Source organism: Orycteropus afer, unplaced genomic scaffold (assembly GCF_000298275.1).
Source record: "Orycteropus afer afer isolate SDZICR_OR568_19922 unplaced genomic scaffold, OryAfe1.0 scaffold00015, whole genome shotgun sequence".
In the NCBI taxonomy this organism is placed as follows: domain Eukaryota; kingdom Metazoa; phylum Chordata; class Mammalia; order Tubulidentata; family Orycteropodidae; genus Orycteropus; species Orycteropus afer.
The window spans coordinates 6,813,154-6,837,565 of record NW_006921602.1 but is presented as its reverse complement, the minus strand read 5'-3'; the positions used below and the strand labels follow the sequence as shown (position 1 = coordinate 6,837,565).

General features: G+C 45.3%; 1 protein-coding gene across 1 annotated transcript in view; it reads right to left on the bottom strand.

The window, feature by feature from the left end:
• ITGA11 (integrin subunit alpha 11) overlaps positions 1-24,412 on the bottom strand; it is a 153,222-nt gene that overhangs the window by 75,737 nt on the left and 53,073 nt on the right. Inside the window, exons 4-10 of the mRNA XM_042783262.1 lie at positions 20,888-20,979; positions 17,692-17,806; positions 11,365-11,492; positions 9,767-9,915; positions 5,068-5,212; positions 4,396-4,561; positions 2,446-2,516 (exon numbers count right to left, since the gene is read on the bottom strand). Coding sequence (XP_042639196.1) covers positions 2,446-2,516; positions 4,396-4,561; positions 5,068-5,212; positions 9,767-9,915; positions 11,365-11,492; positions 17,692-17,806; positions 20,888-20,979 — 866 coding nt within the window. The remainder of the gene's footprint in view (positions 1-2,445; positions 2,517-4,395; positions 4,562-5,067; positions 5,213-9,766; positions 9,916-11,364; positions 11,493-17,691; positions 17,807-20,887; positions 20,980-24,412) is intronic.

Here is a 24,412-nt window from a genome sequence, read left to right as displayed (position 1 = left end):
TGGCCCTGGTCTGTGTCCCAAATTCTCTCCATCTGCATACACAACTCCTTCTGCTCTATTGCTTCTTGCCTCTCATGGCTGCTGAAATCCTTATTCTTTAGGGGCCCTCCCCAGATCTTTCCCTGACCACCTTCTTCTCCCCCAGTCTAAGCCTTTCCTTCTGTAAGACCCTGACCACATGCTGCCTCAATTCAAATTAGATGTGTAGAGGTACCTTCTCTGGTCACCCATTTGAGCAGGGGTCTTCACAGCACCTCCACAGATGGGCAACCCTCCTGAAGTTGTAAGATTTACCTAGGAAACATCTATAGTTTCTTTCCTCCCACTCTCAAAGCTAAGCATTGCCACTTTGGTTGTTTGTATGTTGACTCTTGGTGGCAGGCATCATTTCCAGTTCATTTTGGTCCCTTCCATGGAGCCATGTGCATAGTAGCATTTGACAAATGCTGGTTGGATTGAGTGAAATTGAATTTCCTTGCTGCATCTTCTCATCAGCCCCGACTTTAGACTTGGGGGCTAGTCTTGCTGGAACACGTGCCTTGTTGCCTGACCTTGGGCAAATGGAAGCTCTTGTCCTTCTGTGCTGGCTCCTTACTTATCCTCAGACTGTGAGCTCCGTGAGGGCAGGCTCTTGCCTTTGCATTTTTCCCAGCATCCAGCACAGAGCTCAGCCTAGAGAAAGCACTGAAAAGATTTGCGGATCCGACCACCTAAGATGGGGATAAATATTTCCATCTGCCACCTTGCAGGGATGGTCTGAGAATGAAATGAGGTGCAGGAATTTTCTGGAAAAAGTTGAAAGTGTTCTGCAAATGCAACTTGTTGTTATTATTTTTGCTTATGGCAGTGGCATTTACATCTTGTTGTATTCAAGACAGTGGCCATGAGATTTTCCAGATGCAGCTCAGGGAAATGTGACCACGAATTGTGTGTCCATTCATCTGCCTGCTGTGAGTTGTGTGTGTGTCCCCTCTCCCCTCCACTTTGGGACTTCTGACTCAGATCGCCAACAGTACCCCCTTAGATTACAGACTCTCTCACGGAACAACTGCTTGATGTGGAGGGAGGAGTGTGAGACTAACATTTCTTTGGCTAATATCATTTAAACAGGTCACTTAACTTCTGCTGGCTCAGTTTCTTCAACTGTAAACAGAGAACAAGGAATCTGGCCCTATCTAACTCACAGATGTTGTTGTTGTTGTTAGGTGCCGTCGAGCCGGCTCTGACTCATAGCCGCCCTATGTACAGCACAACGAAACACTGCCTGGTCCTTCACCATCCTCACAATCCTTGCTATGCTTGGACCTATCATTGCAGTCACCGTGTAAATTCATTTTGTTGAGAGTCTTCCCCTTTTTCGCTGACCCTCTACTTTACCATGCATCATATCCTTCTCTAGGGCCTGGTCCCTTCTGACAACATGACCAAAGTAGGTGAGACGAAGTCTGGCCATTCTTCCTTCTAAGGAGCATTCCGGATGCACTTCTTCCAGGACAGATTTGTTATTTCTTCTGGCAGTCCATGGTATTTTCAGTATTCTTCACCAACAGTACAATCAAAGGCATGAACAGATGAGTTAGGAGAATTCAGTGGGATTATGAAAGTGACATATACATGGGAAGGACTAGTCGGCCATTTCTGGCAAATTAAGAGGCAGGTAGCATATCCTCACACACCTAGGATGCCTGTCTGTGCACAGCATGCCAATGGTGAGGGGCACATACCAATACTAACACATATAGGTATTTCCCACATGTTCCTCCTGGGGAGGGGTTTACAGTCTACAAAGGACTTCACAGGTGCTGAAATCCTCTGGAAATCCTGTGAGGTTTCAGTCTCATCTTAGGAACCAGAATTAGGTGAAGTTCAGAGGCAGTGAGTGACTAGCCTGAGGCTCTGGCCTGGGATACAGGTTTGAGCCCGAGTCACATCATGCTGTGTGTGAAGGCACACATGCTTTCCTCAGTCTGTGGGCCAGGCCCACCTGTGACCTCGGCAGTGGGATGCAGAGTCTGCACAGAGACAGGGCCCAGCAGCCACTTCCTGAGCACATCTGGAACATCTGGACACCTTCCTCACATGGGACACAGGGGCGAGACTCTCCATCACAGGCTGCTCAGGCACGTTAGTGCACAAGCAATTGGTTTCACCACATGACCATGGTTGTTGCATAAGGCTCTGTCGACTGAATGAGACCTCTGATCCTTGGGGACATGAGTTAGTGCTGAGTGAAAGAAGACCCTTGATTCTCCTTGTCCGTCTGGCTCATAGAAGACGGGAGGGAGGCAGAGACAACTCAAGAAAGAGGGAAAGGGAGAATAAGAGATGCCCTTGAAAGATAGGATGATGGACCTAGAGACTAGGAGCAGTAAGAGTAGGCACCAGAGAGAGAGAGAGAGAGAGAGAGAGAGAGAAAGAGACAGAAAGGCAGTCTTAAACTTGTACCTCGACCACATGTGAGGAGAAGCCCGTCTGTGACATTTCCAATCCAAAGGATGTTTCGTTCTTGTTGGTACCTAAAACCAAGGGACAGAAAGATGTTAGCTCCAGGCCTGAGAGTTTTTTGTTGTTGTTGTTATGTGCCGTCGAGTTGGACCCGACTCATAGTGACCCCTCCTTGTGTTTCGAGGCAGTATCACTATGGAAGTAGATTGCCCAACCTTCCTTTCGAGAGTGGCTGGTGGGTTTGAACTGCCAGCCTCCTGGTTAGCAGTCAAATGCCTTAGGCACTATGCTACCAGAGCTCCCCCTGAGAGTTTAGTGCCATATAAATCTGTGGCTCAATCCACAGCTCCTGTTTCTCAGGCGAGGGGGGGGGGCATCTTCAGGCAGCAGGGCTCTTAGGAGCACTTTCCAGGTGGGCATGTGGGGTTATTTGTAGCCTACTTCCTTCTGCAAAGGGCCTGAGACACTTTATATTAAAGGCATGACTAGTAAATGGCTGTAAAAACAGGAAAAGAAAAAGAAAACTGGACGGAAAGAAATATTCTACATTTTGGGCAGAAAATGGAATTTCCCACCTTGTCCATCTCTATTATTCACCAGTCTTGGCTCCAGATGCCTTTGGATGGTTCCCAAACATCAAGCCCATCCTCAAGGGGAGACTTGTCAACACTGTGTATTCACAGAAGAAATCTCAAGTGTGCTGAAAGCCCCTCCCCACGTTATTGGAATCAATGTTCTCATCACCCAAAGGGACTGTTTGGAGTAGAAATACACTGATTGGGATATTTAAGTTTTGATGTGAGTGTCAAAACTCATGTTCAAACATCTGTTTATTTATGCCCTTGTATGAGGGCTGTTTCAGGTGGTGCAACAATGAAGTGCTCAGCTGTTAACTAAAAGGACAGTGGTTTGAACTCACCCAGTGGCTCCATGGGAGAAACACCTGGTGAGCTTGGTTACAGCCAAGAAAATTTTGTGAGGCAGTTCTATTTTGTCATAAGAGGTTGATGTGAGTTGGAATCGACTTGATGACACTCAACAACAACATGAAGGCTGTTTATGGCTCTTTTCGTAGCTCATAATTTCCAACACACTGCAGGCTTCTCAGTGTTTGGAACAATGCCTTTGACTTCCTTCGACAATGCTCCCATATGCCCCACAGCCCAATAATTAAAGGGCCCACTATAGCAGTATGTGGTGTCAAAATAAAAAGTAGAGTTTAAATCACGAAGAAAGAGGGAATTTAAAGGAACTCTGAAAAAAATTGTTTTTGGCAGAGTGAGACGCAGTGAGGAGAGGGATTAAACCATTCCATTCCAGGCTATGGAGGCAGGCCCTCTAGGCTTGCCAGATAAAATACAGGCTTCCCAGTTAAATGTGAATTTCAGATAAGCACGAAATACTTTTTTAGTATAAATCTGCCTCAAATATTGTATTTAATATTGGCTAAATTTGGCTCATCTGTTAAATGTGGTAATCAGGTTCAAACCCCAAGCCGCTTCGCAAGCTGTGTGAGCTTGGGTAAGTCATCTAATTCTTTTGAGCAGCAAAACCACATTCAGCACTGAGTAGTATTCAATTGTTTATTATAAAGGGAAGGCTCCTTCTAAACCAGGGGGCAGTGGTGGCTCAGTGGTAGAATTCTCACCATCCATGTGGGAGACCCAGGTTCAATTCCTGGCCAATGCACCTCAGGTACAGCCACCACCACCTGTGTGTTGCTATGATGCGGAACAGGTTTAAGCAGAGCTTCTAGACCAGGGCAGACTAGGAAGAAAGGCCTGGTGGTCTAGTTCTGAAAATCAGCCAATTTTCATTGATCACAATGATCCCGAGGAAGCTAACAACTACCTACCAACCTTTCCATGTTGTGAGACCGAGTTTTGCTCTGTAAGGTTTGCCCAACATAAACCCAGAAGGATGGCTCTCCTCTTGGTATGCCTTGCTCACCTTCCAGGCTGAAGATCCTGTCCCCCAGGGCATCAACAATGTCCTTCAGGGCTGCCTCGTCGGTGACATTGAAGAAGTGCTTGTCATCAGGGTCGCTGGCAATGTATTTGATTTCATTTAGAAAAGTTTCTGGGTTGATCCCTCTGCGGTTGTAGTAGCCCAGGACCTGCCGGGGAACAGGGGCAGGGGCGACAAACCAGGACATAGCACAGACTTCCACACTCACTCTACAGCCCCTGACCCCATGGGCCCCAGAGTGGGCTGGAGCCATGACTGTCCAGTAGCCATGAGCATTCCTCAAGGTCCCTTTTGCGTTTTGCAACAGAATGCCTTGTAGAGGGAAGATAAGGCACCTGTTCTAAGCTAGGATTGTGGGGGTTAAGAGTCATGGGGTGTCTTCTAGTTTTCTGTGGTTTCAGAACCTAATAAGCAAAGGAGAAGCAAACAAACAAACATAACTTTTTTTGGGTAGGCCTGGGTAGTGCGGAAAGAAGATTCTCCACTTGTTCTTTAGAAGAGGATAAAATAAGGAGAGGCTTCATCTGAGTATTTCTCAACCTGGACAGCTTGTTATACTGTTTGGAAGAGGCCACCTTGAAGTCCCCAGGGGTTGTTGATAGCCAGCAGCTCTGGGTCAGGGTACAAGGACTGGAGAGGTGGAACAGGACTTACGGCCACAGCATATCTGGTCACATTGTCCCTCTCACTTTGCTGGATCACCTTCTCCAGGTCAGGGCTGTCGTGGGACTCCCCATCTGTGATGACAATCATCACCTTCTTGGCCCCTTTCCTTCCACCTTTCTGGAAAGCCTCTGAGCTGGAACCAAGCACAGGGAAATGGAGGCAGCTCCTGTCCTCCCTCCAGAGGGGCAGATACCAGGACAAGGCCCCCCTTGGGAAGCCCAATAGGTGTTGGGATCTCATACCAAACAAGTGGCCAGATTGAGATGCCCAGGCTAGTCTTTGACCAGCTGCTCAGATGGGTCTCATATCTGCCTGTCTTTGAAAAGAGACTTTAAAAACCCCCTTAGGGTGCTGAATTTGTTATTGGGGGCAGATAGAGGGAATGGAGTGAGAATGGGAGGGGAGTTCAGAGTCAGATGGAGACCTTAAGAAGTACTACACTAGTGGTTCTAAAACCCAGCTGCACATTATAATCACCTGGGGGCTTTGACAAAATACCGATGCCCAGGCCCCACCAGACCCAGAAATCAATCTCTGGGGTGTGGCCTGGGCACCAGTATTTCCCAAAAGTTCCAATGAACAGTCAGAGTGAAGACCACTTCCCTAAGTACTGGAAAGGTGATGTGCCAGGGTAATTCAACACTCAACACTAATCCATAAAATGTGTGTGATCAAGTCTGACCAGGTTCTGATTCCTCCCATGAGGACTATTTTGATTCTATTTTAGGAAATATCAAATATCAGATACTTCCAAAAATATTTCTCTTTCTTGCTTTCGATTTTGTTTTTAATATCTGAAGCATAAGCTTGGCCTGGAATAGGGCAATCCAGCCCAGAGGGGCAATGGGGCTGACACATTGACTTCAATGCAACAGAGATGCTTTTGCAGCTGGCAACTGGTCTACCAGGCATGACATCTGGCCCCCAAACCATCACTGGCTCTTGATGCTTTGGTGGCCAACCCCCCTTTAGATCATGAGATTCTGAGATGTACAGACAAGGGAATGCCCAAGAGTCTGGCCAAGCAGGTGGAAGTTTCCAGTAAGGATGTAAAAATAAATGTTACTCTTGGACTATGTGGTGATTCCTCACAGTCTTGACACAAGGCAGGGTCGAATGCACCACAGATTTATGCCCTGTAATGCCAGGTCTTGATGCCACAAGGCTTTGGTTACCAGGGGCATCTCTTGTTACATGACAAGCTATTGAACTGATGTACATGATTTAGGTGTTGAGGAATTCACACAACCTGGAATAAATTAGATCAGAATATCTTCAGGCTTGGATATAATGACTTAAAAAAAAAATGAAACTTAATATAAGCCATGGCCCAAAGGGCCACAGTGGCACCATCTCCTACAGCAAATTTGGGGCTTATGCATGACCCCAAGGAGGGAGAACTGTGCCATTCTCTCAAAGAAAATTCTAGATGCCTCCATGATCTCAGTGCCAGGCCCAAGAGCAAAACCCAACGCTAGAAAGAGTGGTAGGGAGATAACAGGTATGTATGGAGGCAAGAAAAAATGTCATATTTCTATGTACAGGAAGAGTGTAAATATCTGTATGAATCTGTAATCATATCTATATGATTACATCAGACTGTAAATTGTGATGTTTGTATTGTGTAAAGGAACTTGGGTTTGGTTCCTTTGTAAATTAGATCTAAGTTTCTCAAGAACTTTACACTCACACAGGTTCTGTGATCCTGGTAGCCAGAGTGACCTCGTTGAAACGTAGGTCAGATCATGTTTCTTTTCTGCTCAAAATCTTCTCTGGTTTCCATTTTTCTCTGGGAAAAGCCCAGGTCCCTACAATGGCTCCCCAGATCCTAAGTGACTTGGCCCCTGTTCCTTCTCCAAGCCCTGTTTCTCCTGCTAACTTTACTCTGCCACACTGGACTCTTTGCTGATCCAAGCACATTCCCATCATAGAGCCCATGTCTGAGCTAATTTCTCTACTTAGAACAATCCCCCTAGATATCTGCTTAGCTAACTCATCACCTCAAATGTCACCCTGACAGTGAACCCTTCCTGTTAATGCTAATTACACACCTGCCCTCTCCAACCTGCTCAACTCCTTTTACCATGCTCCCTTATTCCCCATACTTTTTATCTCCTTCAAGCACACTGAATTGTCTGTTTGTTTATTGTCTGCCTTGACTTCTGTCTGCTTTCTTCACTGATCTATATCCAGTGCCTAAAACAAGTGTGAGGCCCAATAAATATGTGCTGAGTGAATGAAGGGCTCATATTACACCGTTCAGGGACCATTAGCCCACATTTCGTCACAGGACCCAACTCCAAGTTGTATATGGCTGCCAGATTCACCTTCTAAACACCACATCTGATAATAACACTCCTGTGCTCAAGAATATTCAGTGGCTACTCACTGCTCATGTTGACTAAAACATCATCACCCTCACAATCTGGTTCCCACTCATCTTTTTAGGTGCATGGCTCACTACTCCCCAACATGAATCCCACACTGAAGTCAAAGGAGCATGGCTCGTATGTGTGGATGCCTTTATTCAAGGAGTCCTGGTGGTGCAAATAGTTAAGGGCTTGGCTGCTAACCGAAAGGTTGGCAGTTCAAAAACACACAGCTGTTCTGTGGCAGAGAGATCTGGTCTTACAAATAGTATAGCCAAGAAAACCCTATAGGGTAGTTCTGCCTGTCACATAGGGTCACTATGAATTGGAATCAACTCAACAGCATCCAACAACAAAAAAAACTGCCCTTATCCAGGTGGGTTCCTCTGTGGAGTATCTTCTCACCACCTCTCTCTGTTGGACTGCCATGGGTCTTTCTAACTAGTTGCTGTCAAGTTGATTCTGACTTGTGGCAACATAGACTGTGCTCCATAGGGTTTTCAATGGCTGATTTTTCATCAAGCCTTTCTTGCAAGGTACCTCTGGGTAGACTTGAACTCCCAACCTTTCAGTTAGCAGCCAAGTATGTTAACTTTTGCACCACCTAGGATGCAATTCTACCCTCTCTTGGCAATTCTTCCAGGTCCCTCTCCTTGGAGGGCTCTCATTCCTCATTGGATTAGGGTGAGCTCTTCTATTGGGCTGTGAGCCAAGGCTGGGGTCCACAGATTACCATTTTTGTAATCCCTCAAGGCCTTGGCCTAGATCTTTGCACTTAGTAGATGCACAGGAAAATAATTGCATTATGGATAACTGAGTGAGGAGAGAAACTTTTCACCTTAAAAGACACTGGCTGTAATTTGGGACCTGAACTTGGCAGGCTAGGAAGCTCAGAATTTTAAACTTCACTTGAGGTGAAGTTGTATAACCTTGTGGTGCTCATGAGTCATTAATGATTCAAACTACCTGGTGAGTCATACATTTATAATGGACTTGGGATTGGTGGGCTGCAAAATGAGACCAAAACGGTGGGTTTCGTCCCTGTATCAGTCAATTAGCTTTGCACCAAGAAAGTGATAGCTTCGTGGTCACAGACATCCTCTGTCACCCCAGCCAAGCATTCTACAAGGGCCTTCTGGGAGCCTCAGCGGCTCAGCTGGTGCACCCTGAGTAATGGAAAAACAACAAAATGGCCTGTCCCTCGTGAGGATGAGTAAAAGAACCATCTTCACACAGAGGAATGCTCATTTAGCAAAAGCTTGAGCAAGTTTTATCAGCAAACAGAACTACACTAGCTGAACGGTGACTTAACCATAAAGAGTTGTGAGGTTGGAAAACATTAATCTTTTGACCACATGAACTCATGATACTACTAAATAGCTCTTACATTGTGGAATTCTGTTAAACACATCAACTATGTGAGGTGGGATTTTACGGTAATGGGACTGTGGTTTCAATGAATGTGGCAGCACTTATATTCTTATGTGTAAAATCTACACATTTAAAATCTAAATGACTTTGACATAGTCATCTTAGGAGTTTAGGCCTTGGTCAAAGATATTGGGGAATTGCCTTTAAAATTGGCTGATTTCAATGGGGTGAGCATAATGTTTTGAGCAATGGCAGTGTTAGTAGGGACAGCTCTTGTGAGGGCAGCTTCTAGAGATAATTTTCATTCAGATGAGTGAGTTTTGGGGTGTTTTGTAAAGAACCAGCCTTATTCTTCCCCAATCTTAGATGTGGGATTTAAGTATATTTTTCATACATCAATGAAACAAACACAATCAGCTATTCTGCCTTCCTAGAACCTCTACTCTTTCTATAGGATATCTGTGGCAGAACACATTTTTCCAAACTCTTCTGCAATGTGACTTTGCCACTCTTCCATTAAGTGGCAGAATCAAACTCTCTTTTCCTTGAATCTAAGCTGGGCTTAGTGACTTGCCTGACCAACAGAACAACAGAAGTTACGTTCTGAGATTTCTGTAGTAAGGTCATAGGCAACCTTGCAGTTCCTAAATGGGTCTCTTGGAGAGCTTGCTGTTGGGACAGTCCCTCTTAGAACCTAGCTGCATCAACTGCCAGGCATGGGAGTGAACCACCTTGGATATCCAGCCCAGTCAAACCATCAGATGAAAACAGCCCCAGCTGACACCAGATTGCAACTGCATGGAAGAACTCAAGAAAGAACTAACTGCCCAGCCAAACCCAGTAAACTCCAGAGCTTTGAAAGATTAGTAGATTATTGATTCAAGGTACTAACTTTTTGGGTGCTTTAGATAGATAACTAGAACAATATCTGAGATTTTTCTTTTTACCGAGCAAATTCTATGCCAAATGCTGTCCGCGTCTCTGTTCCTCCTCTCTGTTCAATGTGGCTGGCGGCTTCTACCACATCTTTTACAGACCTGTAGTCATTGAGGTGAAACTCATGTACCACGTCCTCTCCATACTGAACAACTCCAACCTGTAAGTTAGGGGAAAGGAGAACAGAATCTCATGACCTCCTAAAACTTAGACTTTGATGGTGAGGATCCCCAGGAGTCATGTCTTTGTCTATGATGGTTCAGGAGTGAGGAAGGCTGAAGACCTTCCCAAGAGACAGTAACTATGGTGGAGAAGAAGCTCCAGAAACAATTGATGGCTTGGTGGGACAAGTGGGAGGTGCATGTCAGGGGAGGAAAATATTGTGGCTGAAAGAAAGGCCCAACAGATTAAGTTTCATACTTAGAAAGACAGAAGTTGAGTCAAGATATGAATGAAGTCTACGCTATTATGAACAGTGCAGGTAGAGGGCCATGATGTTCACCAAACTCTGGAACTAAGGTCCTTTAACACTTGAAAGAGGATCTTTTACCCTCAAGTTTGATAAAATATACCAAAAACCAAACCCACTGCCATCAAGTCAATTCCAACTTACAGCGACCCCTGCTGGGTTTTCAAGGCAGTAAATCTTTATGGAAGTATATCATCCCATTTTCCCTCTGCAGAAGAGCTGGTGGGTTTGAACCACCAACCTTCTGGTTAGTAGTCAAATGCCCTATGCACTGTGCCACTGGAGCTAATAAACAAAACACCTTAAAGACCTATACAAGGAATAGAATCATAAAATGTTGTTGCTGGGTATACCCACAAAGTTTATTTGATACAGTGTTTTCCTAATTCTGGGTATTTCCCCCCTCCAATGATACATTGAAAGTGGTTTTCCAATAGTGGGTACCCCCTTTTTAACAGCTCTGTTAAAAAATATTATTGCTTATACTGGCTTGAAATCTGCCCCCTTCAAACTGCTGTCCACTGGTCCTCCTTTAACCTGCCAAAACAACACAGAATAAGTCTAGCCCTCTTTTGCAGGCAGCAGTTCAACTATGTGCTAGCAGCTGTTACCTCCTCCTCAGTCTTCTCTCCAAGATCAATATGCCCAATTCTCCTCTGTGTCTCACTCAACAGGGTTCTGTGCCTACTCAACCTTTCCTGACTTTCTTCTCACTTTCCAGCTGGTGAAAGTCCTTCTTAGTAACCAATTGCCAATGAGTCAATTCTGAATCATAGTGACCCCATATGTTGCAGAGTAGAACTGCATTCAATGGGTTTTTCATGGTTGTGACCTTTTGGAAGCAAATTGCTAGGTCTTTCTTTTGAGGCACCTCTAGGTGGGCTTGAATACCAAACTTTTGGTTAATAGCTGAGTACTTAACCGTTGGTGCCACTCAGGGACTCTTTTTTGCTTAAGGCAAAATAAGGCTTTCCCCAAATTGTGTCCTGGGCTGCAGGGCCCTAGTGCTGGCTTGCCCCACCAGCATTGGTCCTTTCCCCCGTACCTTCTTAATGCATGCAAAGATGCTCCCCACACATGAAGGAAGCATCTGTCGTTGGGTCCCTATTCAGGGGAGGAAAGAATCCCAGATATGCTCACCTGGATCTGCCCGGGTCCGATGTAGAACTTCTTCAGAATGTTGATGAGGAAATGCTGAACCTCCACCCAGGGGTAGATGCTGTTAGAGCCATCCAGGACAATGACGATGTCCATGTAGGTTTGGCACCCTGGCGAGTGGGAAATAGTCATGGCTACCCAAAGAGCCAGTGTCTGCAAACCTCTAATCTTCTGGATGGTTGTCCAAAGGATGATAGAAGATTGACTCTGCCCCATGTGTATAATCCCCTGGGGGTGGGGGGAGCCATCCTTGGACAGGACATTTATTTGGGCCATATGAATGAAGCCCCAGAATCCCTTGATCTGCTCTACCTTATATGCTGTTTGAATAAGGCTCAAGGTAAGTCTGACCGCCTCTGCTTCTTGTCCAGATTGATTGCCCTTGGGCAGTCAATATTTCCAAGGGAGCCAACACAGTCCAAACCAGTAGCTCATTCTCAATTGTTTTACTGTAATGAGCAGGTTTGCATTTATCACTCTCAGCCCAAATGAATGGGTTTCCTTCTACAGGAGGGCAGTATGGTGTATGGGTAGGAATGTGGAGTCTGGCATTGGACAGGTTGACTCCTGGATTTGCCACTCCCTAGCTCAGCAACTGTGGGCAAGTCACTTAATCATCTCTCAGCATCTGTTTTCTCTTCTGTAAAACAGGCATAATGGTAGCTCAGGGTCCTTAAGAGGAATTAATAAAGTGATGCTTCTAAAAGGCTGAATGCAAAGCAAGTGCTCAAATCTAAGCTGATCCTATTTTTATTATTTTTTTAAACAAACCAAAAAGTTGCCATCAAATCAACCATCAAATCAACCCCACTCATGGAGATCCCATGTATGTCAGAGTAGAAGTCTGCTTCAAGGGAGTTTCAATGGGTGATTTTTGGGAAATAGATTGCCAGGCCTCTGATGGACTCAAACCTCTAAACTTTTGGTTACCAGGTGAGGGTGTTAACTGGTTGCACCATCCAGGGACTCCATTTTTAAAACAAATCACTTAGTTAATATGCTAATGAAAAATCAGCAAAGAAAATGAATGAAACATTTGTACAATAAAAAATAAACAAAAAACCAAACCTGTTGCCATTGAGTCAATCTGACTCATAGTAACCTTATACGACAGAGTACAACCACCCCATAGGGTTTCCCAGGTTGTAATCTTTACTGGAGCAGATTTCCAAGTCTTCTCTCCCACAGAGTGGCTGGTGGGTTTGAATCGCCAGCCTTTTGGTTTGCAGCTGAGGTTTTCATTGCTGCCCCACCATGGCTACTTTTGGTACCATAACATATCTAAAACAGAAATCTCTTATAATTGAAATTATTTATTCCTGTTTGTGAAAAGCTGAGGTTACTTTGAAATGTCACTTACTGTTTAAGTCTAGGCATCTGCTAATTTTCACACTGTTATACAGTTGACTTCATAACATCCGGGAGTCTTTTGTGTGTTAGCTATTCCAGCAATTCCTACAGCGGGAAGGTGCAGTAAATGGAAGTCACTGTTCAGTAGAGAGGATGGTGGGTGGCTCTGAGCCCAGGGGCTGGTTGCAGGCTCCGCACTTCATAAGCATTTCAGAAGCATGTGGATGACGTGGATGTTCAAAGTCACTTCTGCTTTAGGAGAAGTTCTGTAGGCATTCTCATCCTCTCTGCACACTGTCACAAGATGTGCTGACTTGATGCTTCTGGGCTGAAAAAGCCTGCTGGACTTGTCATTTTCCAATTTGGTTTTTAGCTCAACACATATGGATGGAGTCTCGCTATGTGCTACAGCGCAACGTGGTGCAGGCAGCAGCAGCAGTGGTGGTGGTGGTGGGGGCGGACAACATGGAAACTTCTTGTTTGGGAGAAGTTTATAATCTAATGGTAGGGACCAGGCTGCTTTTATCATTTAAGCCAGTTTTATTATTATAATGCATTCATTATGGCTGGTTTCTCTCATACAAATTCAAATTCTTCTTTTTCTTTTTTTATTGTTCACTTTATAGGTCTGTCAATTGGCTAGTTGAAAGTTGAGCCACAGGGGTTTAATTCAGTTTCTGGCTTGAAGGGTGTCTAAGGGCCATATCTTGGGGTTCTACCAGTCTTTATCAGACCAGTAAGCCTGGTCTTCTTCTTCTTTTTTTTTTTTATAATTTTGAGTTTTGTTCTACATTTTTCTCCCACTCTATCTGGGATGTCTTATTGTGATCCCTTTCAGGGTGGTCAGCAGTGGTAGCTGGGCACCATCTAGTTCTTCTGGTCTCAGGGTCAAGGAGGCTGAGGTTCACATGGTCCATTAGTGTTTTGGTTACCTAATGCTGCTCTGGCAGGACTATACCACAAATGGGATGACTTTAACAAACAGGAGTTTATTCTCTTACAGTTTGGAGGCTTTAAGTCTGAATTCAAAGTGCCAGGCTCTAGGGGCTGGGTGAAAGCCCCTCAACTTCGGGCTTCAGCTCTGCCTCTCGCTCCCAGCCCACTGAAGCTGGAGGCTTTTCTTCACTCAGACAGCTACTGGCTGCTGAGACTGACAATCCCAAGGTTGACAAGTAAAAGGGCACAGTCCTGATGTTACCAAACCACATGGCAGGCCATTAATTCAAGGCCATTGGAAGTCCCAAGGTCAGCAGAGCATGGCAGGCTGCTGAACGACATAGCTACGTGCAGCGTTCAAGCGTGCCATAAGCTAGAGACCATCCCCCAAGGCTTCTCTTTATATACAGGAAGCAGACCACATCCCTTAGGCAGCTACTCAGCTGCTCACAGTGATTCCACCATGGAGTTGATTACCAATCTCATCATGGGGAATATTACATCCAGCTGCCCAACCACTCAATCAGGCCCAGCCAAGTTGACACATAAACTTAACTAGAAGGCTGGCGGTTCAAACCCACCAGCCACTCCTCGGAAGGAAGGTTGGGCAATCCTACTTCCGTAGTGATACTGCCTCGGAAACCCAAGGAGGGGTCGCTATGAGTCGGGGCAGACTCGACGGCATATAACAACAACAACAACAACACAATTAGTTATTTGGACTATTGTTTCCTTGTGTCTTTGATTTTCTTCATTCTTCTTTGCTCCAGACAGGAAGAGACCAATGGTTGCACCTTAAATGGCTGTTCACAAGCTTTTAAGACCCCAGTCATTACTCACCAAAGTAGGATGTAGACACTGTCTTTGTGGATTATTTATGCCAATTGACCTTAATGTCCCCTGAGACTATAGTCTTGAGACTCCATGCCAAGCAACTCATTCGTTCAAGGTGTTTGATTATGAATAAGAAGTTTACATAACTTTACCCCCTGTATTTTTGTAAAAAAAGGTATAAGGGTGGCATCTTCCTCTGACCTCATGAGCAGGAAACAGAGTCACCGTCAACAGCACAAGGCTTATTCCTACGAGGCCAAACATGCCACCACCGTCCAGCCTTTTTACCAGTTCTGACACCAACAGTCCCTCCCACGGCACTCATTACTTCTCTGGTGAGTTCGATAATTCATTGCAATGGCCACACAGAACTCACAATTAGTCATGATTATGGGGTTTATCAGGGAAGTAACAGACTACAAGTCAGGTTCAGGAATGGTCTCAAGACACAATTCTTCTATCAGGACAGTCTCCACTCTGTTATGCCCTCAGGCACGCCTCTCTGGCCCTTGGCCTCTTGGCCTGGCCTCTGTCATACTTGGGCAAGTGTTACAAAGCTCTTTTAGCTCTGCTGATAAGTACGCCTACATGCACCCCATTTGTGCCTCTTGGTTCCACTGCTGCCATCTCTCTGCTGGGTTTCTCTGGCAAGTGTCTCTGCTGGTTGTCTCTGATAGGGAGGTCCAGCGCAGGGACTTGGGTCCAAGGACGCCCTCCAGTTCACTCCATTCCATTTCTTCCCACCTCTGACTATTCTCTCTTGATGGCAGTGTGATCCCTTCTTCAGCCTCTGTTGTTGTAATGTGCCGTTGAATCGGACCCGACTCATAGCGACCCCTCCTTGGGTTCCAAGGCAGTATCACTACGGAAGTAGATTGCCCCATCTTCCTTCCGAGGAGTGGCCCAGCAGCATAGCAAAACTAACCAATCTTCACATTCCAAAAAAACCAAACCAAACTCACTGCCATCGAGTCGGATCCGACTCATAGTGACTCCTCCTTGGGTTTCCGAGACAGTATCACTACAAATGTTGATTGCTCAATCTTCCTTCCAAGGAGTGGCTGGTGGGTTTGAACCACCAGCCTTCTGGTCAGCAGTCAAATGCCTTAGTCCCTATGCCACCAGAGCTCCTAATCATCACATTAGAGTTCCATATAACTTATCTATAATTATATAATTATAGATATATAATTAATTATATAATTATATAATTAGAGTTCCATATAACTTATCAGTAATCTGGTGGGAGTCACAAAGACTGGCTAGAAAAGCCATACCAAATAACTGCACTACAATGCTGTACTACACTCATGGATATATTTGCAGCACATATAAATACATAGGCAGAGATAGCCTCTGTCAAACCTATAAATATTCATGGATGTAGTTTCATTTACCTTCCCACCCCGTTCAGCTTGAGTGTCTATTTATCCACTTGTAGACTATTGTTATTGCTGCTGTTGCAAGATTATTATGTAATAGTATTCACCTTTGTTGCCTTCAACTCAACACAAAATGATTAAAGCAGTGGAAGACACAGGGAAGAGCACAAGAGTTAAAATTTTTCTTTTTATGACACCTTGGGAGGAAATTTGCCTTAGGTCTGTGGTTCTTAAATATGGCTGAACTCTAAACACTCTCGGGGAGCTTAAAGTACACACACACATGCACACACACATATACACACACCCACACACCCATGGGGCTTATTGCAAACCAAGAAAACAAACCATGGTGACCTCATGTGTGTCAGAGCAGAACTGTGCTCCACAGGGTTTTCATTTTTCAGAAGTAGATTGCCAGGTCTCTCTTCCAAGGTACATGTGGATGGACTCGAACTTTCTATCTTTTGGTTAACAGTGGAGTGATTTAACCATTTGCACCACCCAAGGACTCCTAGGGCTTATCTTAGACCTACTGAATTTGAACCTGAGGGTGTCCTGGAATGTGTATTTTATAAGCTCGCAGTGTGATGCTGCCAGTCACAACGGGAGCTTCTGGGAGGTGAGGGTAGGCACCCTTTGGCTGAGAGGAGACAGCAGCTTAGAAGGGTGGTGATGTTCCCTAGTAGACAACTCACATGTCCTGACCTCTGGTCTCCTCCTTGCCCCCAGCACTGCTTTTTCCTCTGCCATTTTGAATGATCAGGATTAATATCTCTTCATCCCCATTGTTGTTGTTGGGTGTGGTTGAGTTGATTCCAACTCATAGCCACCCTATAGGATAGAGTAGAACCGCCCCACAGGGTTTCCTAGGCTGTAATCTTTAGGGGAGCAGATTGTTGGGTCTTTACTCCCTTGGGGCTGCTTGGTGGGTTCAAAAGGCCAGTCTTCCAGTTAGCAGTGGAGTACTTAACCATTGTGCTACCAGGGATCCTAAGAAGATGTTTTCCAGCCCCTGCTTCCCCCTTTCCCTCTCCAGCACTATTTTTTCCGTCTCTGATTGGGCCCTGTTGCTTGGAGGGTGGCTGCTGGGGAGCCTGAGGTGCTAATCCCCTGACCATCCATAAAACGGGCAGCAGCTGCTTGGGTGAAGATATTTAACCGAGAGGAAATAGTGAGGCTTGGAGCCAAGCAGTCTGGTATGGCAGGAGGCAAGGTCTGAACATTACTTCCCAAGATTTTCTTCCCCAGTTGCCTATCTATGCTTGGCAAGAGGGGACAGAGCAGGAGGCTTTGTGTTGGGTAAGCAGACCAGAGCTCCTACCTGCCCAGGAGCGCTGGTTGGGGTGACTATTACCAGCACGATTTCTGTTCTCCTCCACTTACAGTGCTACCGCAATGGACAACATCAGAGGGCATCATTCACACTGTAGTCTAAGTGAACAGTGTCCCTAAAATTATGCAGTGCATAGACTGCCAACTGTCTGTGGTGGCCTAACAATCACTTTCATGATAAATGGGCTTGGAGAGAGTCTCCCTTGCTGCTAGGATTGTCTTCATAACCTTAGCTCATTTAACCATCACCATCACTCTGTAGGTGAGGGAGGGCCAGGATGGATGGTGACCCCCACAAAGGCCTGGAGAAGTAAAGTGACTTGTCCCAGGTCACCCACACTGCCAGGTAGGGTAAGTTTAGAGTCCAAGTGACTGCTCTGCTTTGTGGTTCCAGAATTACAGTGATGAAAGCCCCAGGCTTACCAAAACTGTCAGCTACTCAGTTCCAGTTTGTACATTTGAAATTACTTACTTTGGAGAGCTGGGGCCACGGTCTTGGAGAACCTGAAGTTCGAGTTGACCCGTGAACACATCCCTGTAGTGTAGTAGGAGCTTCCACACTCATGGGACCAGAGTGGACTGCAGGCCTGTGAAGTACAGCACAGACCCCTCATCAGCAGGGGCCGCAGGGAGGCCTGTGACCCAAGACAGATGTCTACTCTCTGAGTTTGGGCATCCCCAAGGCTTAGAGGATCTTCTTTGTGTCTAACTGAACTCTTTCCTGCTGCAATAAGCACAAGTTCCCCTTGAGGTGAAATGGAGAAAAACTAATCTGGGAGTCTGTCTTAATTTTTTTCCCCAAAGATCCTATTCTCCATCCTATCATTTAGGGTTGTGACTCCTTTTCACCCTACTTGCCTTGCCCCCTTTCTCCACCCCGTCCTCCACTCAGGATCTAGGGAAGCCTTTTCATCCATGGAATGAACCTTTCAAGATCACTAGACTAGCTCCTCTGTCTGAAGAGGTCACCTGAAGTTTCTTACTTGGCACACTTCCAGGACTATTCCTAACAATACACCCATGGCTCTTATGGGGGAAAGAAAACAGAATGTCACTGTATTTTTTGTGAAATTTGCTACCAAAAAAACATTGACCTCAATTCCTCACTGAAAGATTGGGTGATAAGTTCCCCTAAGAATCTGAAACAAAAGCCCAGTTCTACACTTCCATTTTTGTCCTGCTTATCAGGAAGCCCAGGACTAAATTTTTTCTGTAACTTCTTTGGTTTGTGGAGTAATCATTCTTCTCCCCATCCCCTTCTTTAATTAGCTTTCTTCTTTCACGCAGATCTTAATGGCTTTGTTTTGTCTGTATCCTCTGTTGAAGATGGTGTAAATTATTTTTGGAAGGAAAGGGGGACTAAAGAATGGGAGGATGGCTGGCTGGCTGGCTGGAAGAATGAATGATTGGATAAAAGGATGAGTGGGTGGATCAACGTACAGAGAGACAGGAGGATGGATGATGGATGGAAGGATGGATAGAAGGATGGGTGACTGAATGGGAGGATGAGTGGGCAGATTGATGTACAGAGATGTAGGATGATAGATAATGGATGGATGAATGGAAGGATGAATGAATGTTGGGGGCTGGACAGATGAGTGAACAGATGAATGCATGCGTGAGTGAGTGAACAGAAGTTATTTACAAACTAGAGACTTAACCTACCTGCAGAGGCCCAAGAGGGCATCTCACACCTTCCCTCTCAGGCCTTCATCCCACCTTATGAAGTAGGTGAAATCAAGTTAGTACAAAGGTGACAAGAAGCCTCAGAGGGAAAAAGGAGCCCTTGAAGACAATCCATGTGGATAGGGCCAGGAACCCTGCTGTCCCTTAGCTGGGGATAGTGAAGGGCTGTGGGCTGACTATCAACGAGGCAACTCAGAGCTTTCTGAACCTCTTGATTGGTCCACCATGTTCTTCTCAAGTCCCTGTGTGCCCACTCATGTCATTGCCCTGGTGTCTGATGCTCTGTGCCCCTGATGGCTCATGCCACTACAGTCCAGAGAAATGCACTGTTGGACAAGAACAAGGGGTGACACAAGCCCTCTCATCCTAAAAGGGGAGCTCTTCTTTGTGCAGACTTTTCTGGGGTGATTTACTTGAAATCCTTTCTCTCAGCTGTTTCTATGAACACTCGGTCCCAGAAGGATCCTGTTTGGAATCCCAAGCATTGCCCACGTGCAGAAGTTCCCTCAAACATGGTGGCAAGGAGCAGGCAGTTTCAACCAATCACACCAGCCACACTGTGTGAAATGCCTTGGATATGCCCACCTGGGAAGGGTACAAAGTCTTCTAAGCTTGGCCCTACTGATCTTTCTGTTCACAAAATCATATTATACATTGATCATTTACTTACTGTCTCTCCCCGAAACAAAAGGTAAGCTCCAGGTAGGCAGGAGTTGTTTATCACTGCCTGACATTGGGCTTAGTACACAGAAAACCAAAAACCAAATCCTTTGCTGTCAAGTTGATTCCGACTCACAGCGACTCTATAAGATAGAGTACAACTGGCCTTTAGGGTTTCCAAAGCTTTAAATCTTTATGGAAGCAGACTGCCTCATCTTTCTCCTGTGGAATGGCTGGTGGGTTTGAACTATCAACCTTTTAGTTTGCTGAGCGTCTAACCACTGAAGGGCTCCTTAGTACATAGTTGTTGTTGTTATGTGCCATTGAGTCGGACCCGACTCATAGCGAACCCTCCTTGGGTTTCCGAGGCAGTATCACTATGGAAGTAGATTGCCCCATCTTCCTTCCGAGGAGTGGCTGGCGGGTTTGACACTAGCCTTCTGGTTAGCAGTCAAGTGCCTTAGGCACTATGCTACCAGAGCTCCCTAGTACATAGTAGGTACTCAGAAAAACTGTTGATCAAGTGAATGAATGCCCGTTACCTCAGCCCAAATACCCATCTCTTTCTCCCCTGCTAAGACCTGTCTCTAAATATAAAACAGAATCCTCCCCGGGTAACCTTCCCCATCTAACCCTGTGCCATCCGGATTGCTGGTCACACTGCATCCCTTCCTCCAGTGACTACTCCTTTATGGCTCTCCTTTAAAGTCTCCTTATGGAGCGTGGTATGTTCTTGCTCCCTAGGGGAAGGGAAAGCTCTCTAATTGGACTATTGTTGCTAGCTGCCCTCAAGTTGGCCAACTCATGGTGACTCCATGCACAATGGAACAAAATGCTGCCCCATCCTGCACCATCCCCATGATTCGTTGTGGATCAGACTTGTGATCCATAAGGTTTTCACTGGTGATTTTCAGAAGTAGATCACCAGGCCTTTCATCCTAGTCCATCTTAGTCTGGAAGCTCTGCTGAAAAGTGTTTAGCATCATAGCAACACGTATCTCCACTGACGGACAGGTAGTTGTGCATGAGGTGCATTGGATAGGAATAAACATGGGTTTCCTGAATGGAAGGCGAGAATCTACCATTGAACCACCAATCAGACTGTTGGTATCTTTAATTACCCTTGTTCCTTCTCAGGCTATCTGTCCCACCTCCACCCCCATAGGATGTGCACACAAAGGGGCTCAAACCTTGGTCTTACTTCGACTGTTCTCCAAAGAACGGCACAAGCAAAAAGCTGGCAGAGAAGCTGCTTCCTAGAGTGGGTCCATGGGGGCAGGAAGGGCTGAGTCTCAGAGACGGGTAGGGCGGGTGGCTCTTACCAGGAAGCTGTTGTCCTTGGGGTTGGTGGCGAGGCTCAAGCCGAGGCGCATATTGTCCTTCCTCTCAGACACGTTGGACAAGGTCACCCTTCCTGGGGTGGGAGGAGACGCTCAGCTTGCAGCCCTCGTCTGCTTACTCTGTGCAGAGCCTACTACTGCTCCCTGCTCCCTGAAGTGCCTGTGGCAGGGTCAGTGCCAGGCAGAATCCTCCCTCCCTCACTTGCACAGCTGTGAAGTCTTTCACAGTTTAGTAAGGCTTTGCCCAGACAGTCTCACAATACCCTGTGAGATAAGGAAAATAAGACTCAGAGAGGCCAAGCAACCTGCCAAAGGTCACACAGTAAGTGCATGGTGGAACCTGCCATCTCCTAGTCCAGAGCCTTTTCCTTCTCCAGCCATCTGATTGGCTCCCAACATTCCCTTGTGTCCCAACCCTAAACCCAGTACCAACCAAAACCAAACCACTACCATCAAGTTGATTCTGACTCATAGTGACACTATAAGACAGAACAGAATTGTCCCTTAGGATTTCCAATTCTTTATGGAAGCAGATTGCCACATCTTTCTCCTGCAAAGGGGCTGGTGTATTTGAACTGCTGATCTTTTGGTTAGTAGCCGAGTGCTTTAACCACTGTGCCACCAGGGCTCCCAGACATACCACAGAACCCCACTCAAACTGACTTCCTCTGTGCAGTGCCCCCTGCAGACTTTTCTTCAAGCTAAGCTTCCATTAAAACTTACCAGTCCTCTCAGGACCCAGTTCTCCACTCATGTGATAAACTGACACATGATAATGAATTCTCTCTTGCAGGCAGTGAACAGCCAATTTAACAAGAGCCTTCAGCTACAAGACCTTGCTCAACAATGTCAAATTCTGAATTTGATTGCTGAGAGAGATTTAGGAGCAAGGTCATCAGCTAAGTGGATGGAGGGAAAGGGTTGGACCTGTGGCAGATTAGACATATTAAAAAAAAAAAAATTACATTGGTTAAGGTTTCACTGGATCATTCTGTCAGGCCATTGAAGGGTAGGGAGTGTATGCTAGTGTGCATGTATATGTATGTGTGTTTGTGTGGTGTGTGTACAGGCATGAATGGGAAGAGGGAGAGGGAAGGCTAGGGCCAAAGAGAGTTGGGCATTACATTAAGCCTATTGTTATTGTTGGGAGCTCTGGTAGCATAGTGGCTAAGGCACTTGACTGCTAACCAGAAGGCGGCGGTTCAAACCCACCAGCCACTCCTCGGAAGGAAGGTTGGGCAATCCTACTTCCGTAGTGATACTGCCTCGGAAACCCAAGGAGGGGTCGCTGTGAGTCGGGGCCGACTCAACGGCACATAACAACAACAACAACATATATATATTTTAGTTTGTTTGTTTTTGTCTTTTTTCTTCATCCTTATTATTATTATTCATTAATCTTTCCTTCCCAGGTTCTAGTTTTCAGCTTTTTCTCTCTTCCCTGTTCCTAGTTCCCATTTCTTTCTTTCTCATGGTTTTCCCCAACCCTTGTTTTTCTTTTTGCATTTTTTCCCATTTTTTTTCTTCATTATTTGCTTTTTTCTCTTATTGCCCCTTCCCCAGATGTTTTTTTTTTCTTCCCCTTTTTATATGCATATTTCTTTTGGCATTTTAAAGTATTTCTTTAAATATTTTCTCTCATTTATTGCCTTTCTTCTTTTTTTTTTCTCCCTCTTTTTGGTGATTGTTCCTGTGTGTTCATGCAGTGTGCTTTTTGTCTGCTTACTTTTACTCTTTTGATGGGTTTTCAATTGTTGTTTTTGTCTAATTGAGTGGGTGACAGCAACTGTGCCCATATGATGCAACCACATCCGCACCTCCTGCAGCTCCACTTACTGAGTGTGAGCCACCATTTCCTTCTCCACCAACTGGCCAATGATAAACAACCACCAAGAAGAGCCTGACTCACCCTTAACTGCTCTTCACAAACAGTTAACAGAGATCTGTGCAGCCATTCTCATTCTCTATCACACCCACCAGGAGACAGGTGGTGAGTGCATAAGTGCTGCCAACTAGCAGATAGAGGAAGACAGTACACTGCCTACTCAAATACATCCAAAAAGAAAATAAAAATCTTGGGCAAATCACTCCAACATACTATCACCAATTAAATATAAATATACAGCAACGTCACAATGTCTCAGAGACAACAGACCATCACAGTTCACACAAAGAAGCAAGACAAAGCAGTAGAAATAAGGGAACAGGATACAGATCCAAAACATATCCCTGAGGAAGAAGCAGCATTGGAACTCCCTGATAAGGAATTCAAAAGAATTTCACTTAGGTACTATGGTTGTTAAATTTGTATGTCAACTTGGCTGGGCCTGGTTGAGTGGCTGGGCAGCTGGTGGTAGTTATTCACCATGATGAGAATGGCAATCAACTCCATGGTGGGATCTACCACAAACAGCTGAATAGCTGCCTTTGGGTTGTGGTGTGCTTCCTGTACATAAGGAGAAGCCTTGGAGATAGTCTTTAGCTTACAGCACAGTTGGACTGCATGTAGCCATGTCATTGTTCAGCAGCATGCCATACTTTGCTGACCTGGGGACTTACAATGGACTTGAATAAATGGGCTGCCATGTGGTTTGGTAACATTGGGACTGTGCCATTTTATTTGTTGATCTTGGGCTTGTTATCCTCAGCAGCCAGTAGCTGCCAGAGTGAAGAGTTGCCTCTAGCTTCAGTGGGCCAGGAGCAAGAGGCAGAGCTGAAGCCTAAGGTCGAGGGGTTTTCACACAGCCCCTAGAGACTGGCACTTTGAACTTGGACTTAAAGCCTCCAAACTATGAGAGAATAAACTCCTGTTTGTTAAGGCCATCCCATTTGTGATATTTCTGTTGGAGTGATACTAGGTAACCAGAAGAGGTACCTTCAAAGGATTGAGAGACAGATCAAGGAAAACACTGACAAAAATAAGGAAAACACTGACAAAACCCTACAACGATTTTGGAAGAAAACACAAGAACAAAATGACAAAATAAATGAAAAATTAGAAATGATGCAAAATCTACATATACAAATCAGAAGATTAATACTAAATTTTCAGAAACAGATAACACATTGAAAGGGCAAAGGAGTAGAATCGAATCAATGGAGGATAGAATTAATGAGATTGAAGACAAATACCTGAATACTTCTTCACAAAAGGATCAATCAGAAGAAAAATCAAAACAAAATGAAGAAAGCCTAAGATTCACATAGTATACCATCCAAAAGAATAGTGATACTGCCTTGGAAACTCAAGGAAGGGTCACTATGAATTGGATCTGACTCGACAGTAGTGAGTGTGGATTTTTTTTTTTTAAATAGGAATTTCAGAATAGGAAGAGATAAAGAAAACCCACTGAGAAAATTGTCCAAGATTTGTTGGAAGAGGAGTTCCGGCAAGATGGTGGACTAGGCAGAAGGATTGCACAGACCCTCTTCAACAAAGAAAAGGGAAACCAATTAAAACAGACACAGAAGATAATCGTGGACCCCTGAGCCTTGAAGGGAAGGATA